This window comes from Oncorhynchus nerka, linkage group LG11 (assembly GCF_034236695.1).
Source record: "Oncorhynchus nerka isolate Pitt River linkage group LG11, Oner_Uvic_2.0, whole genome shotgun sequence".
In the NCBI taxonomy this organism is placed as follows: Eukaryota; Metazoa; Chordata; class Actinopteri; order Salmoniformes; family Salmonidae; genus Oncorhynchus; species Oncorhynchus nerka.
Genome location: NC_088406.1, coordinates 11825050 through 11842960, shown reverse-complemented (window position 1 = coordinate 11842960; position 17911 = coordinate 11825050). Strand labels below are relative to the sequence as shown.

The 17911-nt window shown below is 45.4% G+C and overlaps 1 protein-coding gene and 1 pseudogene across 1 annotated transcript; both read right to left on the bottom strand.

Annotated features, from left to right (window-relative positions):
* Window positions 1–4502: 4502 nt before the first annotated feature.
* LOC115136587 (extracellular calcium-sensing receptor-like) lies at window positions 4503–11148 on the bottom strand (annotated as a pseudogene).
* A 1481-nt stretch (window positions 11149–12629) lies between these two features.
* LOC115136585 (extracellular calcium-sensing receptor-like) lies at window positions 12630–16884 on the bottom strand. The gene is given in 7 exon segments (XM_029672123.2): window positions 12630–13774; window positions 14238–14279; window positions 14282–14360; window positions 14585–14812; window positions 15261–16085; window positions 16168–16456; window positions 16672–16884. Coding segments are annotated over 7 exon segments (2586 nt in total). The 5' UTR covers window position 16884; the 3' UTR covers window positions 12630–12863.
* Window positions 16885–17911: the final 1027 nt, after the last annotated feature.

Below are 17911 nucleotides of genomic sequence, written 5' to 3'. Positions count from 1 at the left end.
CCTCCCATACCACTGGTGCTATCAGCCTTGAGGCGGGAAGGATGGGAGTAGGTTCGGTGGACCTATCCTCCGTGTCGTAAAGGCGGGACAGTGCATCCGCCTTCACGTTCTGGGAGCCCGGTCTATAAGATAACGTGAACTGGAATCGGGTGAAAAATATGGCCCACCTTGCCTGACGTGGGTTCAGTCTCCTAGCTGCCCAAATATACTCCAGATTTTGGTGGTCGGTCCAGATGAGAAAGGTGTGCTTAGCCCCCTCAACCCAGTGTCTCCACACCTTCAGAGCCCTGACCACCGCTAACAACTCCCGGTCCCCCACATCATAGTTACGCTCCGCTGGGCTGAGCTTCCTTGAGAAGAAAGCGCAGGGGCGGAGTTTTGGTGGCGTAACCGAGCGCTGTGATAGCACGGCACCCACCCCAGCCTCGGAAGCGTCCACCTCCACTATGAATGCTAGAGAGGGGTCCGGATGCGCCAACACGGGTGCATCCGTGAACAGCGCCTTCAACCTGTTGAAAGCTCCGTCCGCCTCTGCTGACCACCGCAACCGCACCGGGCCCCCCTTCAGCAGTGAGGTAAGTGGAGCCGCTATCTGGCCAAAACCCCGGATAAACCACAGGTAGTAGTTGGCGAAACCCAAAATCCGCTGCACCTCTTTTACCATGGTCGGCCAATTACGCACGGCCTTACTGCGGTCACCCTCTATCTCCGATAACCCAGAAAGCAGACGGCTCGTTTGGAGAACACACACTTCTCAGCCGTGACGTATAGGTCATGCTCCAGCAGTCTACCAAGCACCTTGCGTACCAGAGACACATGCGCGGCATGAGTGGCTGAGTAGATCAGAATGTCATCGATATAAACAACCACTCCCTGCCCGTGCAGGTCCCTGAGAATCTCATCTACAAAGGATTGGAAAACGTCTGGAGCATTCTTTAACCCATACGGCATGACGCAGTACTCATAGTGGCCCTATGTGGTACTAAATGCGGTTTTCCACTCGTCTCCCTTCCGAATACGCACCAGACTATACGCGCTCCTGAGATCCAATTTTGTGAAGAACTGCTCTCCCTGAAATGATTCCACTGCCATAGCAATGAGGGGTAGTGGGTAGCTGAGCCCCACTGTAATGGGATTTAGACCTCTATAATCAATACACGGACGCAAACCGTCCTTTTTCTTCACAAAAAAGAAAATGGAGGAGACGGGTGAGATGGAGGACCGAATGTACCCCTGTCCCAGAGACTCCGTGACATATGTCTCATAGCCAATGTCTCCTCTTGGGACAATGGGTACACGTGACTCTGGGGAAGCGCAGCGTTTACCTGGAGATCTATCGCACAATCCCTTCCCGGTCGATGTGGTGGTAATTTAGTCGCCTTATTTTTACAGAAAGAGATTGCCAAATCGGCATACTCGGGGGGAATGCACACCGTGGGACCCTGGTCTGGACTCTTGTTAAAGGAATTTAATTCCTCTGTTTTAATTCCCAATTAAAATGAAACACTGTCTCAATTCATAAGAATTTGTAAGACCCTTATTTTATAGGAATGGACAGAGCCCGGTCTTAAAAGTCAAGTAACAGCCTTTATTCAAGAGAGTACTGCCACAATACAGGTTATACACAGGTTATAAATTGAAAATGACGTCCTTAGTTCCAGCCCCAATCCGTGCCATATCCGTTCCAGTTCAAAGGCTGTCTCTCCAGCCTTCCCACATCCGCCCCCCTACCAATTTAATATAATTTATGACTCAAGGCCTTCTCGAGTGCGATGGGCAGAATGTTCTGTTTTTCTTTTCAAAACTTGTTGGAGACTATTTTTACCCTGTACGCACATGCAACTAACCCCCGGTGAGTTAAATTACACAGTAGTACTACTACCACTACTACCACTAGTACTACTACCACTACTACCACTATTACTACTACTACTACTACTACTACTTCTACCACCACTACAATTACTACCACCACTACTACTACTACTACTACTACTACTACTACTACCACTACTACCATTACTACTAATATCACTAGTACTACTACCACTACTACTACTACCACCATTACTACTACCACTACTACGACTACTACTACCCGTACTACTATCACTAGTACTACTATTACTATTACTAGTAGTACAACCACAACTACCATTACTACTACTACTACTACTACTACTACTACTACTACTACTACCACTCCCACTACTACTACTACTACTACTACTTCTACTATCACTACTACCACTATTAACACCAGTACTACTACCACTACTACCACTACTACTACTACTACTACTACCACTACTACCACTACTACTAGTACTACTACAACTACTACCACTAGTATTACTACTACTACCACCATTACTACTACCACTACTTCCATTCGTTGTACTACTACTACTACTTATACTACTACTACTACCACTAGGACTACTACCACTACTACCACTACTACTACTACCACTAGGCCTACTACTACAACCACTACTACTACTAGGCATACTACTACTACCACTACTACTACTACTACTACACATACTACTACTTCTAATACTAACCACTACTACTACTACTACTACTACTACTACTACCACTACTACTACCACAACTACTACTACCGCTACTACCACTACTACTACTACTACCACCACTACTACTACTATTACTACCACTACTAGCATTAGTTCTACTACCAATACTACTACTACTACTACCACTATACTTCTACCACGATGTCTACTACTACTACTACTACTACTACTACTACCACTACTACCACTATTAGCACTAGTACTACTACCACTACTACCACTACTACCACTACTACTACTACTACTACCACTATAATCCATCACTACTAGTACTAATACCATTACTACTACCACTAGTACTACTACCACTACTATAACTAGTACTACTACCACTACTACTACTACTACAACTAGTACTACTACTACTACCACTAGTTCTACTACCACTACTACTTATTCTACTACTACTACTACTATTTCCACTACTACTACTACTACTACTACTACTACTACTACTACTACCACTACTACCACTATTAGCACTAGTACTACTACCACTACTACCACTACTACTACTACTACCACTACATTCTACTACTACTAGTACTAATACCATTACTACTACCAACTAGTACTACTATCACTAGTACTACTACCACTACTACTACTACTACCACTAGAACTACTACTACTACCACCACTACTACTCCCACTACTACCACTAGTTCTACTACCACTACTACTTGTTCTACTACTACTACTACTACTACCACTAGTACTTCTACCACTCCTACTACTACCACTACTACCACCACCATTTCTACTACCACAACTACCACTAGTTCTACTTCCACTACTAGTACTACCACTAGGACTACTACCACTACAACCACTACTACTACTACCACTAGGCCTACTACTACTACCACTACTATTACTACCACTAGGCCTACACCTACTACCACTACTACTACTACTACTACTACTACTATTACTACTACCACTAATACTACTACCACTACTACCACTACTACGAATACTACTACCCGTACTACTGTCACTAGTACTACTACTCCAACTACTACTACTAGTAGTACTTCCACTACTACAATTACTACTATTAATACTACTACTACTACTACTACTACTACCACTCCCACCACTACTACTACTACTACTACCACTAGGCCTACTACTACTACCACTACTATTACTACCACTAGGCCTACACCTACTACCACTACTACTACTACTACTACTACTATTACTACTACCACTAATACTACTACCACTACTACCACTACTACGGATACTACTACCCGTACTACTATCACTAGTACTTCTACTACTACTACTACTACCACTCCCACCACTACTACTACTACTACTACTACCACTAGGCCTACTACTACTACCACTACTATTACTACCACTAGGCCTACACCTACTACCACTACTACTACTACTACTACTAGTACTACTACCACTAATACTACTACCACTACTACCACTACTACTACTATTACTACTACCACTAATACTACTACCACTACTACCACTACTACGGATACTACTACCCGTACTACTATCACTAGTACTACTACTACAACTACTACTACTAGCAGTACTTCCACTACTACCATTACTACTACTACTACTAGTGCTACTACTACTACTAGTACCACTCTCACCACTACTACTCCTACTACTGCTACTACTACCACTATTACTTCTTACTTATTTTTCTTATTCTTATCTGCATTTCTTTAAACTGCATTGGTGGTTAGGGACTCGTAAGTAAGCATTTCACTGTAAGGTCCAGACCAGTTGAATTCAGCGCATGTGACTAATAAAATTAGATTTGATTTGATTTACTATTACTATTGCTTCTACTACTACATACATATACATTTGGCCAGCTGAAGCAAGTCACACAATTCATAGAAAATGACCATTCTAGTTTATTTTATTTTATTTGTGTATTCCTCTAGCATTGTGATAATTCAAGTAAGACTGGAGATCCAGAAATATATGAATTGTTTATGACAACCACTGTAATATTACATGAAGGGTAGCCAATACATTACACCATACATGCAGTACAGACATATATTGATTATAACACATTTCAATGAGACGTTGCTTTATATTGATGGTGGTATGAATGCCAAATGCCCATTGGTGTATTGACACACATTGGGTTGTGGCCCACAGGCCTATGAGGAGAGGTTTAAGAAGTCAATGTTGTTTTTGATGAGATAATAGACCATGCTTGTCCAGAGCAGGCCTTTTGAGACAGAGGCTCAGTAAGGGGCTTGTGTGTGGGCTACTGATCTGGACTGGACAGCAGCAGTCACTGAGGGGGTCACTGAGGGGGTCATAGCAGGCTGTCAGTGGCCACTGGGGTAGAGCAGTGAGAAACATAGTCAAAATAATACATTTTATTTCTGCTTCATTATTGTCTTGACTTTCATAATGTGCGACCACACCCATGTAGATATGTCTGCTTGGCATAATGTGCTGTTGGATGTGTGTTCAGGACATATTGAACATCCATGTACCTGTGACAGATCTCGTCGACAAGCCAGCTCTTACTCTTTCAAACCGTCTTTCAACAATGGTCATGAAGAGACAGGAATGGAGCCCATGGCAGGAGCGGATTTACATTGGCTGATATCTCAGTCCATCACCATCCAACATAACCCTTAGAACCTTCCCTCTACAAATGAATTAGGCTAAACAAGGAAGTGAGATGGGGAAATCTGAAAGCATGCACCTAGTTCTCACAGGTAAACGTTATATGCCCAAACTCAATATGATCATTGTGAGATTTTCTCCAATTTTCATAGTCAAACTGTAGCAGGCTCTCTCTCTCCTCCTTTGATTTGAACCCTTCCCCTTTCAAGTCCCACTTCATTGCACAGTGTTTCCAGGCTCTATTTTGGGTATCAATTGAGCCTGTGGATGAGGTTAACCCATGACTGACTTAGATATGATGTGTCTGTGTTTATTATAGAAAGACTTAGAATAGGCCAATGGTCAGTATTCATCCTAAAGGGCTTTGGTTGACGCCTTTCCCAAAATAATATCGTCATTAGATGTCTTCCCAATCACGTGTTTCTTTAATATCGTATATCATTGGATGTTTTCCCCATAATTTTTTCTTTAATATCGTTTTTCATTGGATGTCTTCCCCATCACATGTTTCTTGGTGTTTTGCTCTGGCCTCAGCAATATAATGAAACATTTAGGAGCAAAAATGCAGAAAAGTAATCCAAAACTGGAGGCCAGAATAGCAAAGATCTCCACAGCTACAGTGAACTTCCCAGGAGAGCTGACATAAGCTGGGATAAAGGTGATCCAGACTGCACAGAATATGAGCATGCTGAAGGTGATGAATTTGGCCTCATTGAATTTGTCAGGCAGTTTTCTAGCCAGAAAATCCAGAACAAAGCACAAGAGAGCCAGCAGTCCTATATACCCCAACACAGCACAGAAAGCAATAGCTGAACCCACATCACACTCTAGAATGATCTTTTCCTTGTAGGTATTCATGTTCTTGTAGAGGAAAGGAGGTGGAGACTGTTAACCAAAGTACACAGATCAGGACCTGTATGAGAGTGAAAGCCAGAACACTGAGTCTCTGCTGTGGAGGACCAAACCATTTCATGACATTACTGCCTGGAATTGTAGCCCTGAAGGCCATCAACATCACTATTGTTTTCCCCAGAACACAAGAGATGCAGAGGATGAAGGTGATCCCAAACGCTGTGTGGCGCAGTGAACAGGACCACTCAGAGGGCCGGCCAATGAAAGTAAGAGAACACAGAAAACACAGAGTCAAGGAGAAGAGCAGCAGGAAGCTCAGCTCAGAGTTGTTGGCCCTGACGATGTGAGTCTTTCTGTAGTGGAAGAATATCAGTGCTATTGTCATTGTCAGACACCCACCAAACACAGAGAAGGTTACCAAGTATAACCTTGAGTTCCCTGATGGTTATGTACTCCATCCCTTTCAAATTGCAGTTATCTCCCTCTTCGTTTGACTTGTTGCACATCTCGCTGTATCTGAAAGCATAAACAGTTTGATTATGTACAGCGAGTACATCTTTAGATAGACCAGTAAAGTGCTGGCTGAGATTCTTCCCCACATGAACATGATGAAGGCTAGATTAAACGCTATGAGCCCTGAGGTCTCACTTGTGGTGTTGCTGACCCGTCTGCACAGGAGATGCTGTTGAAGCAGCAGACAGGTTTCTTCCTAACGAAGGCCCGGCTGGTACCTGGCAGACAGCTCTCACTGCAGATAGACCTGGGTAAATGGAACACACAGACGCACTTTAAATCAAGGGACCCCTCATATTTAGTCACAATCACACATAACCATACATTATTCTTTAATACAAAACGTTCACTGTAAATAGACTTGGCCTAAAGGAGCACAGTCACACACAAAGCCATTCAGAACAGTTACACAGACCATCTCCCTAACAGGTCCTTACCTCAGGCCAATGGCCTGCCCAGACAGCACTCAAACTGCTGGCTCTCTGGCTTTGAGGCATCATAGTAGCCAATGGTCTCAATCAAGATGTACCCTATGTTATCCATCAGCCAGTTGACCAGGCCGTAGACCTCCAATGCGTCTCCCTGCCCATCAAATAACACCCTCTCAGCATGCTGACCAGGCCTTAGCCATCAAATAACCCCCTCTCACCACGCTGACCAGGGCATAGCCATCAATAACACCCTCTCAGCATGCTGACCAGGCCTTAGCCATCAAATAACACCCTCTCACCATGCTGACCAGGTTATAGCCATCAATAACACCCTCTCAGCACGCTGACCAGGGCATAGCCATCAATAACACCCTCTCACCATGCTGAACAGGCCTTAGCCATCAAATAACACCCTCTCACCATGCTGACCAGGGTATAGCCATCAATAACACCCTCTCACCATGCTGACCAGGGTATAGACATCAATAACACCCTCTCACCATGCTGACCAGGGTATAGACATCAATAACACCCTCTCTGTTTGCTGACCAGGGCATAACCATCAATAACACCCTCTCAGCAAGCTGACCAGGCCTTAGACATCAATAACACCCTCTCTGTTTGCTGACCAGGGCATAGCCATCAATAACACCCTCTCAGCAAGCTGACCAGGGCATAGCCATCAATAACACCCTCTCAGCATGCTGACCAGGGTATAGCCATCAAATAACACCCTCTCACCATGCTGACCAGGTTATAGCCATCAATAACACCCTCTCAGCACGCTGACCAGGGCATAGCCATCAATAACACCCTCTCACCATGCTGACCAGGGCATAGCCATCAATAACACCCTCTCACCATGCTGACCAGGCCTTAGCCATCAAATAACACCCTCTCACCATGCTGACCAGGGTATAGCCATCAATAACACCCTCTCACCATGCTGACCAGGGTATAGACATCAATAACACCCTCTCACCATGCTGACCAGTGTATAGACATCAATAACACCCTCTCTGTTTGCTGACCAGGGCATAACCATCAATAACACCCTCTCAGCAAGCTGACCAGGCCTTAGACATCAATAACACCCTCTCTGTTTGCTGACCAGGGCATAGCCATCAATAACACCCTCTCAGCAAGCTGACCAGGGCATAGCCATCAATAACACCCTCTCAGCATGCTGACCAGGGTATAGCCATCAAATAACACCCTCTCACCATGCTGACCAGGGTATAGACATCAATAACACCCTCTCTGTTTGCTGACCAGGGCATAACCATCAATAACACCCTCTCAGCAAGCTGACCAGGCCTTAGACATCAATAACACCCTGTCTGTTTGCTGACCAGGGCATAGCCATCAATAACACCCTCTCAGCAAGCTGACCAGGGCATAGCCATCAATAACACCCTCTCAGCATGCTGACCAGGGTATAGCCATCAAATAACACCCTCTCGCCATGCTGACCAGGTTATAGCCATCAATAACACCCTCTCAGCAAGCTGACCAGGCCTTAGACATCAATAACACCCTGTCTGTTTGCTGACCAGGGCATAGCCATCAATAACACCCTCTCAGCAAGCTGACCAGGGCATAGCCATCAATAACACCCTCTCAGCATGCTGACCAGGGTATAGCCATCAAATAACACCCTCTCACCATGCTGACCAGGTTATAGCCATCAATAACACCCTCTCAGCACGCTGACCAGGGCATAGCCATCAATAACACCCTCTCACCATGCTGACCAGGGCATAGCCATCAATAACACCCTCTCACCATGCTGACCAGGCCTTAGCCATCAAATAACACCCTCTCACCATGCTGACCAGGGTATAGCCATCAATAACACCCTCTCACCATGCTGACCAGGGTATAGACATCAATAACACCCTCTCACCATGCTGACCAGGGTATAGACATCAATAACACCCTCTCTGTTTGCTGACCAGGGCATAACCATCAATAACACCATCTCAGCAAGCTGACCAGGCCTTAGACATCAATAACACCCTATCTGTTTGCTGACCAGGGCATAGCCATCAATAACACCCTCTCAGCAAGCTGACCAGGGCATAGCCATCAATAACACCCTCTCAGCATGCTGACCAGGGTATAGCCATCAAATAACACCCTCTCACCATGCTGACCAGGTTATAGCCATCAATAACACCCTCTCAGCACACTGACCAGGGCATAGCCATCAATAACACCCTCTCACCATGCTGACCAGGCCTTAGCCATCAAATAACACCCTCTCACCATGCTGACCAGGGTATAGCCATCAATAACACCCTCTCACCATGCTGACCAGGGTATAGACATCAATAACACCCTCTCTGTTTGCTGACCAGGGCATAACCATCAATAACACCCTCTCAGCATGCTGACCAGGGCATAGCCATCAATAACACCCTCTCTGTTTGCTGACCAGGGCATAGCCATCAATAACACCCTCTCAGCAAGCTGACCAGGGCATATCCATCAATAACACCCTCTCAGCATGCTGACCAGGGTATAGCCATCAATAACACCCTCTCAGCATGCTGACCAGGGAATAGCCATCAATAACACCCTCTCAGCATGCTGACCAGGGAATAGCCATCAATAACACCCTCTCAGCATGCTGACCAGGGCATAGCCATCAATAACACCCTCTCAGCATGCTGACCAGGGCATCGCCATCAATAACACCCTCTTAGCATGCTGACCAGGGCATCGCCATCAATAACATCCTCTCACCATGCTGACCAGGGTATAGCCATCAATAACACCCTCTCACCATGCTGACCAGGGTATAGCCATCAATAACACCCTCTCAACATTCTGACCAGGGTATAGCCATCAATAACACCCTCTCACCATGCTTAGTGGTGAAATTCACATGGGTGAGGTAATGCAACACCAGGAGGTCTTTTTAAACACAATCTTGCTTTCTCCACCTTCCTCGCATCACAGGCTACAGGTGTTATTTGTTGGCTCAGTAAAGCCACAGAGTTACAGGCTACAGGTGTTATTTGTTGGCTTAGTAAAGCCACAGTGTCACAGGCTAAAGATATTATTTGTTGGTTTAGTAAAGCCACAGTGTCACAGGCTACAGACGTTATTTGTTGGCTTAGTAAAGCCACAGATATACAGGCTACAGGTGTTATTTGTTGATTTAGTAAATCCACTCTCAGATGCAGACACACTGAATTAACAACCGTTTAATAATCCAACAGGGGCAGGCAACAGGCTGGTAAAGGCAGGCAGGGGTCAGTAAACCAGAGGTGGGGCAACGGTACCGGACAGCAGGCAGGCTCAAGGTCAGGGTAAGCAGAGTGGTCAGGCAGGCGGGATCAGAGTCAGGACAGCCAATGGTCAAAACCAGGAGGGCGAGAAAAAGAGAGACTGAGAAAAGCAGGAGTTAATAACAAACAAGACGAACTGGCAAAAGACAGACAGAGAACACAGGTATAAATACACAGGGGATAATAGGAAAGATGGACGACACCTGGAGGGGGGTGGAGACAATCACAAAGACAGGTGAAACAGATCAGGGTGTGACAGCCACAGAGTTTCAGGCTAAAGGTGTTCTTTTTTGGCCTTGTTACCATAGTCACTGTTGGTTCTGATGGCCCCCACCCAAGTCCAGCCAAAGTGTTTGACCAGCTGGGCCATGGCTCTGCTCATGTAGAGGTCACTAGAAACGGTTCTGAAGTATGAAGGGTATTGCCTTCTGTTACTCAGACAAGCACAGCTGGCTGAATGACTGAGCTGGAAGACAAAAAAACACAAAACAGTTCATTTTAACACACTGCTCTGATGTTGCCATTCCGTTAAAAGTAGCACATAGGCAAGACAGTATTTTCACCTAGTATCATCTCCATGGTACGTGCCATGCCAGACACTCCCTGACTCACCACTGGTATGTAGAAGGGCTCCATGGTAGGTGCCATGCCAGACACTCCCTGACTCACCACTGGTATGTGGAAGGGCTCCATGGTACGTGCCATGCCAGACACTCCCTGACTCACCACTGGTATGTGGAAGGGCTCCATGGTACGTGCCATGCCAGACACTCCCTGACTCACCACTGGTATGTGGAAGGGCTCCATGGTGCGTGCCATGCCTATAGTGGAGGTGGTGATCTCCCCTATGACAGCGTGTACGGTGGTCGGGCTTGGTTCAGCTCTGTGGCCCCTCCTCATATCCGTTTATCAAACGGGAGACCCGCACAGAGGGTGAGGGACGAGTTAAAAGGATCCTGTAGCCCAGACACAGCCCTGGCAGCAGCTCAGAGCTGTTATTGATCTCCACTATGACAAAGATCATGTTCTGGTTGTACTGGAGCTCACCTGGGTCCAGCCTGCAAAGAGGAGATCTAGTACGGTCACTTCAGTTTTAAGAAGTGAAATCCCAGGCAGATACAGATTGTTTTCAACACTTTCTTTTAAATATTATTAGACTTACTCTGTGATTATACATGTTTGTATATGTGAAAAATAGACATAAAAGCAATAACTGTTTTTCAACACTTTCTTACCCTTCACAATGGATGCTTCCTGGGTTGACCTGCAAAGTTGGGTTCACACTGACTGGGTTTTGGTGAAAGGAGAAAATGTCTCCGAAGTTGATGTCTCCCTCGTTTGAGAAATGTGACAGTTATTTTGTTCCATAACGTCTGCACACAGGCTCCCCAGCCTTAGCTGTGACTCCCCAGCCGGATTGATCACCAGGAGGTCTTCCAGCTGCGGTGTCTCACATGTCAGGGTCCTGACAGCACTCCATCTGTAATCCTTGATATGTTCCCATTAATGATGGGTGTGATGCTATAGGAGATTATCCCTCTCGTGGTGCGGGGGCTGTGCTTTGGCAAAGCTGGTGGGGTTAAATCTTTTCTGGTTGGCCTGTCCGGGGGTATCGTAGGACAGGGCCACAGTGTTCCCCTCACCCGGCCTGTCTCAGCCTCCAGTATCTATGCTGCAATAGTCTATATGCTGGGGTCTAATTCTCCCATCTCTCTCTCTCTCCCCTCCCCTCCCGGAGGACCTGAGCCCTTGGACCATGCCGCAGCACTACCTGGCCTGATGACTCCTGGCTGTCCCGAGTCCACCTGGTCGTGCTGCTGCTCCAGTTTCAACTGTTCTGCCTGCGGCTAAGGAACCCAGACCTGTTCACCGGGTGTTCCACCTTGTCACGGACCTGCTGTTTTCGACTCTCTCTCTCTCTCTCTATCCTTCTCTAATGCACCTGCTGTCTCAACCGCTGAAAGCTCGGCTATGAAAAGCAATCTGACATTTACTCCTGAGGTGCTGACCTGTTTCACCTTCTACAACCACTGATTATTATTTGACCCTGCTGGTCATCTATGAACATTTGAACATCTTGAAGAACCATCTGGCCTTAATGGCCATGTACTCTTATAATCTCAATCCGGCACAGCCAGAAGAGGACTGGCCACCCCTCAGAGCCTGGTTCCTCTCTAGGTTTACTAGGTTCTGGCCTTGCAAGGGAGATTTTCTTAGCCACGGTGCTTCTATATAAAAAATAAATAACTGTGCTTCTCCAAGCATGCACTTCGTATAGCCTAGGAATATAGCCTACAGCCTATAGACACACTTGATGTTGCGCTCAGTGCAGAGTATCAGAGATGAAGGGCGGCATCGGGTACACATGGAGATATAGCCTAATAAGCAACTCATTCTAAAACAATTAAAAATATTGAAATGTCAACAATTACAAATTACACGACCCTCTTCTGGACTAGATAAAAAAATACTAAAACATCCCCCTGAATTAAATTGAAACCTTTTTCCTCCAGTTCTCCGTTCTGTAAACTACATTACTGTGATTTTACATGACTTTTCCCCATTATGTGTTTTTTTGTATTTTTCTCTGGTTTAAGTAATATGATATAACACTTTGGACCAAATATACAGAAAAGCAACCCAAAACTGGAGGCCAAAATGGCAAATATCTCTACAGCTACTGTGAACTTCCCAGGAGAGCTGACATAAGCTGGTATAAAGGTGATCCAGACTGCACAGAATATGAGCATGCTGAAGGTGATGAATTTGGCCTCACTGAAGTTATCAGGCAGCTTTCGAGCTAGAAAAGCCAGCACAAAGCACAAGAGAGCCAGGAGTCCTATATACCCCAACACAGCCCAGAAACCAATAGCTGAACCCACATCACACTCTAGAATGACCTTTTCAGTGGCGTGGGCTGTGTTTTTGACTGGGACTGAAGGAGCTAGAGCTAACCAGAGAACACATATAACCACTTGTAGGAGGGTACAACTGAACACACTGATTCTCTGGAGAGGAATAGAGCACTGGGGAACTGTATTGCCTGGCATTGTGGCCTGGAAAGCTATCACCACCGCTATGGTCTTTGCCAGGACGCAGGACATACACAGGGCAAAGGTGATCCCAAACGCTGTGTGGCGCAACATACAGGACCACTCAGAGGGCCGGCCAATGAAAGTAAGAGAACACAGAAAACACAGAGTCAAGGAGAAGAGCAGCAGGAAGCTCAGCTCAGAGTTGCTGGCCTTGACGATCGGAGTCTCTCGGAAGCAAAAGAAGATCAATGACACCACTATGGTTAAACACGCTCCAACCAATGAGATTGCAGCCAGGAGGATTCCCATGGTTTCGTCAAATGAGAGAAATTCCACCACTTTTGGGACACAACGACTCTTGTCTCCGTTGGACCAGTATTCCAGGGAACACTGTGTGCATTTAGCTGAGTCTACAAGGAAAATGCTATAGTCAATCTGATCTATAGTCACGTTGCATATTATATTCTAGAAGATAACACATTCTACATTTTATGTGGATTTGGTTAGTATCAGTCAGAGCGACATCAGAGGCCGCTAGTGGCCTCCAGAGCAAAAATAAATGTTGCTTAGTGCTCCCAGAAGGCTACACTCTTAGCAAAAACATGCTATCTAGAACCTAAAGGGATTATTTTGGCGGTCCCCATAGGAGAACCCTTTCAAGAACCCTTTTTGGTTCCAGGTAGGACCATTTTGGGTTCCATATAAAACATTTTCCATAGAGGGTTCTACATGGAACACAAAATAGTTCTACCTGGAACCAAAAAGGGTTCTACCTGGAACCAAAAATATTTATCCTATGGGGACACCCGAAGAACCCTTTTGGAACCATTTTTTCTACGATTATAGGGCCGGCGGTGGTATCAGTTGTCTCACCTGTTAGGTTGCTGATCTCTCCAGCAGCACAGGGGATACAGGAAAACAGCAGACTGGCATTCCTTTGATCTCTGCTTGGCGGTACCCTGGGAGGCAGCTGTCACTACACACAGACCGAGGCCTCTGAAACACAATACAACACCTGCTCACTCCCTCTTCCTGTCTCTCTCTCTCTTTACTCCTTCACTCACATTATTAAACCCTTTGGTTACACAGTCATTCAATTCATTCTCACAGTATGTGTCAACAGATTTCTACCATCAATCAAAAATATATTTAATGTAATAATCTGTATTTTGTTTAAGTACCTGTACCTGCTACCATGTGTTTTCTGTGTAACTGTGTACCTTTAAGGGATTGTCAGCCCATACAATCTGTATCCCATTCATGGCAAACTGGTCTCCTTTAGGGAGAGAGGCATTGTAATTCCCCACAGTGACAAACACAGTCTCTCCTGCCTGGTCTCTCTGCCAGTTCACCAGCTCATAGATGGCTGTGGGGTCTCCGTTCTCATCAAAATACATTCTCTCCCCAGACTTCATGATGAAGTTTACGTCTCGCAGGTATCTCAACACCTGCAAGAGTTAAAATAATCAACATGGATTATAGTGTAATATTCATACACATCACTGTCCCCATAGGAGAATGCTTTTTGGTTCAAGGTAGAATCATTTTTGGTGCCAGCTTTAACCCAAAGGGTTCCATGTAGAACCCTCTATGGAAAAGGTTTTATATAGAACCCAAAATGGTTGTACCTGGAACCCAAAGTGTTCTACTTGGAACCAAAAAGGGTCCCTTAAAGGGTTCTCCTATGGGGACAGCTGAAGAACCCTTTATGTTCTAGATAGCACCTTTTTTCTAAGACTGTAGATTTCAAGTACTTTAGAAATAACATTGTGTGATTGTAAATATTTAGCAATTTCCTAAAACCTGTCAGTAAATAATCAAATCAGTTTAACAAAATTAATGTTAAATCAGTATAACAAAAAAAACTATCGGTGGCCAATAGAGGTAGCCACTCACCTGTCCTGGCTCGATGCTGTCTCTGTGTGCACAGTTCCTATTCCCACCTTGGCCTTCACCGTGCCTGCAGGTCAGCAGGTCATGTATGGAGTGGGCCACAGCATACACTGCCTTATACACATTATTAGAGAACCTCAGCTCGGAAGTGTCAGTAAAGGGGTTACTGATTTCCTCCAGTCTCTCAGACCCAGAGCACTGCCTCTGCCTAGGCCCACTGTCTTTCTCCTGCTGAGGGGAAAACCTGCAGCTGAACGTGGTCTCCCAGAACTCTCTGAGCAGGGTGTTGTTGGGATCCTGGGCTGGACCGACCCGGAGCAGGAACTCTCTGAGGCCTGGGATCTTAGACTTACTGATGGTGAATCCCAGAGTACCGCTGAGGACAGGAGAGCTCCTCCTAGTGGCCAGACGATCAATAGCTGTCCAGGACTCACTGCCTACCCACTGCAGCCCGGTCAGGTTCTGGGCCAGTGCCTCCTCCAGCAGAACAGCCATATCCAACTGGGACAGAAAGGCCACCACAACCTTGGAGCTGGCCCTGCTAATCACCTCAACCACCCTGGCTATCTGCTCCCTGGGGTTGTTCCATAAGATAGCCTCAGAGTACTCTATACACACACCCTCCAGACCAGCAGCCTCCATGAAGGTCGCCATGCCGTTGTTGCCGTAGGCGTTGTCACTTCTAACAGCCCCCACCCAGGTCCAGCCAAAGTATTTGACCAGTTGGGCCAGGGCTCTACTCTGGTAGAAGTCACTGGGGATGGTTCTGAAGAAGGAGGGGAACTCCTTTCTGTTACTCAGACATGCACAGGTGGCTAAGTGGCTGATCTAGATAGAACAGGAGGAATACGACAATAAGTAATCATTTTCATCAGACAGAATTGTTCTACTGTATGTGTGACTTCATTACCACTGGTATTTGAAAAGCTCCTGTGGATCGTGACATCACAATAGTGGAGGAAGAATCAGAGGCACCGATGATAGCGTGGACTGCTGATTGGCCAGAGCAGGTCTTTCCCACCGTCCTCTCCTGACCGTTCATCAGAGCCATAACTGCACGCATGGAGGACAGAGTCGAGCCACAACTATCATATATCCTGTAGCCAATAGAGATGTTGGGGAGCAGAGAACTGCTGTTATTGATCTCTTCGATGGCGAAGATCATGGTCTGAGCTAAATGAAAATCTATGAGGTTCATGCTGCGGAAACAAAAGGGGAACAAAAAGCATTGCATTAGGTTTGTCTGGTAGAAGATGTGAAACTGCAGAAATGACCATGGTCCGATTTCATTGTCAGGTTTAGTTCTTCTTTGAATCTTATGATTCCAATTTTATTTTCTATTTGTCAAAAGAAATGGTCAAGTCAATGACACATAAATCCATCACAGAGACTGGGTGACTGTGAAAGAGCTTACCTGGAGCAGATGAGAGGAGGTGGTGTGTCTGTGAAGGAGACCAGGGGCTCTGAGATTTCGGTGTGGATGGTAAAGGCTCCTCCGATAGTCACATCTCCTTCCTTAGACAGCATAGGGTACTCTGGTCTTCCCAGTATCCGACAGAGATCCTCCTCTCCCTCTGCCCAAAAGGCTCCTAACACCCCCATCACTACCACCCATAGTAGCTGCATCACACTCTCTCACACACACTCTGTAAGAGGCCTCCTAAAGGAATCAGGGAAGACCTGACCCCCACCCCCTAAAATGTCTGGGTTTTATGCATGCTGGAGACTGTGACGCTTTCCTCTAAGCAAATCAGAAAAGGATGAGGTCATAAGGGCTGTGTTTTGGCTGTGCTACTGCCAAAATACACAAGACAACTGTTTTATAACAAATACCATACATTATATATTAAAACTCCTGCATATTTAAGTTTGACCAATGTTGTTATACACATTTTCCTAGTGAGTGATAACGAATACAGATTGTGTGTGTTTTAGGACTGCTAATGTCAGCACACAGTATACAGGTGGATGAAGGTGTCAAATTCAAGTCCTTTGTGTGTATAGTTGTGCTTCCCTCTCAACCCTGCATGTTTTCCTAAACCTTAGCCTCCAGATGTAATCTCTCAGTGTACACCCTAATCACCAAACCTTATAGAAAACAGATGTTCACACACCTTGCTCACAAGTTTTTATGGGATATGGGGGTGCATTCCTAACCAACTTAAAACGGAAATATGTCTGATGTTGACTTACTAGTTTAGTATAGGTTGAGTCTAATGAGCAGTAGGGTCGTTCCACGAAATGAGTCCGATTTGCATCCCTTTAATATTTTAAATCGAAATTGTGACCCAATATTGCATTTCAAAAGCCTGTTGTATTAAATGAACATTATATTTTTTTAATGTGTCAGACTAGTTGAAGTGTACAAATTCAGCATTTTCACATGTCCCTCTGCGCACACTGTGGCTTCTCGGAAGATTTCAACCAACTTAACCCCAAAATGTCTCCAAGTGTTCACCATCATTTTAAAGCCCCTGTTATTTTGTTGATAATTATTATTTATTTCATGTGAATAGTGAATTTTTAAGGAAAAAGAAAACTTCCTCATTGTAAGGTCAACACTGTTACATGAACTGGACTCTCGTTTTAACATGGGGAAACTATTAAGATATAAGATGAAGTCATCATTCCTGTTACGGTCAACCATCTTACTT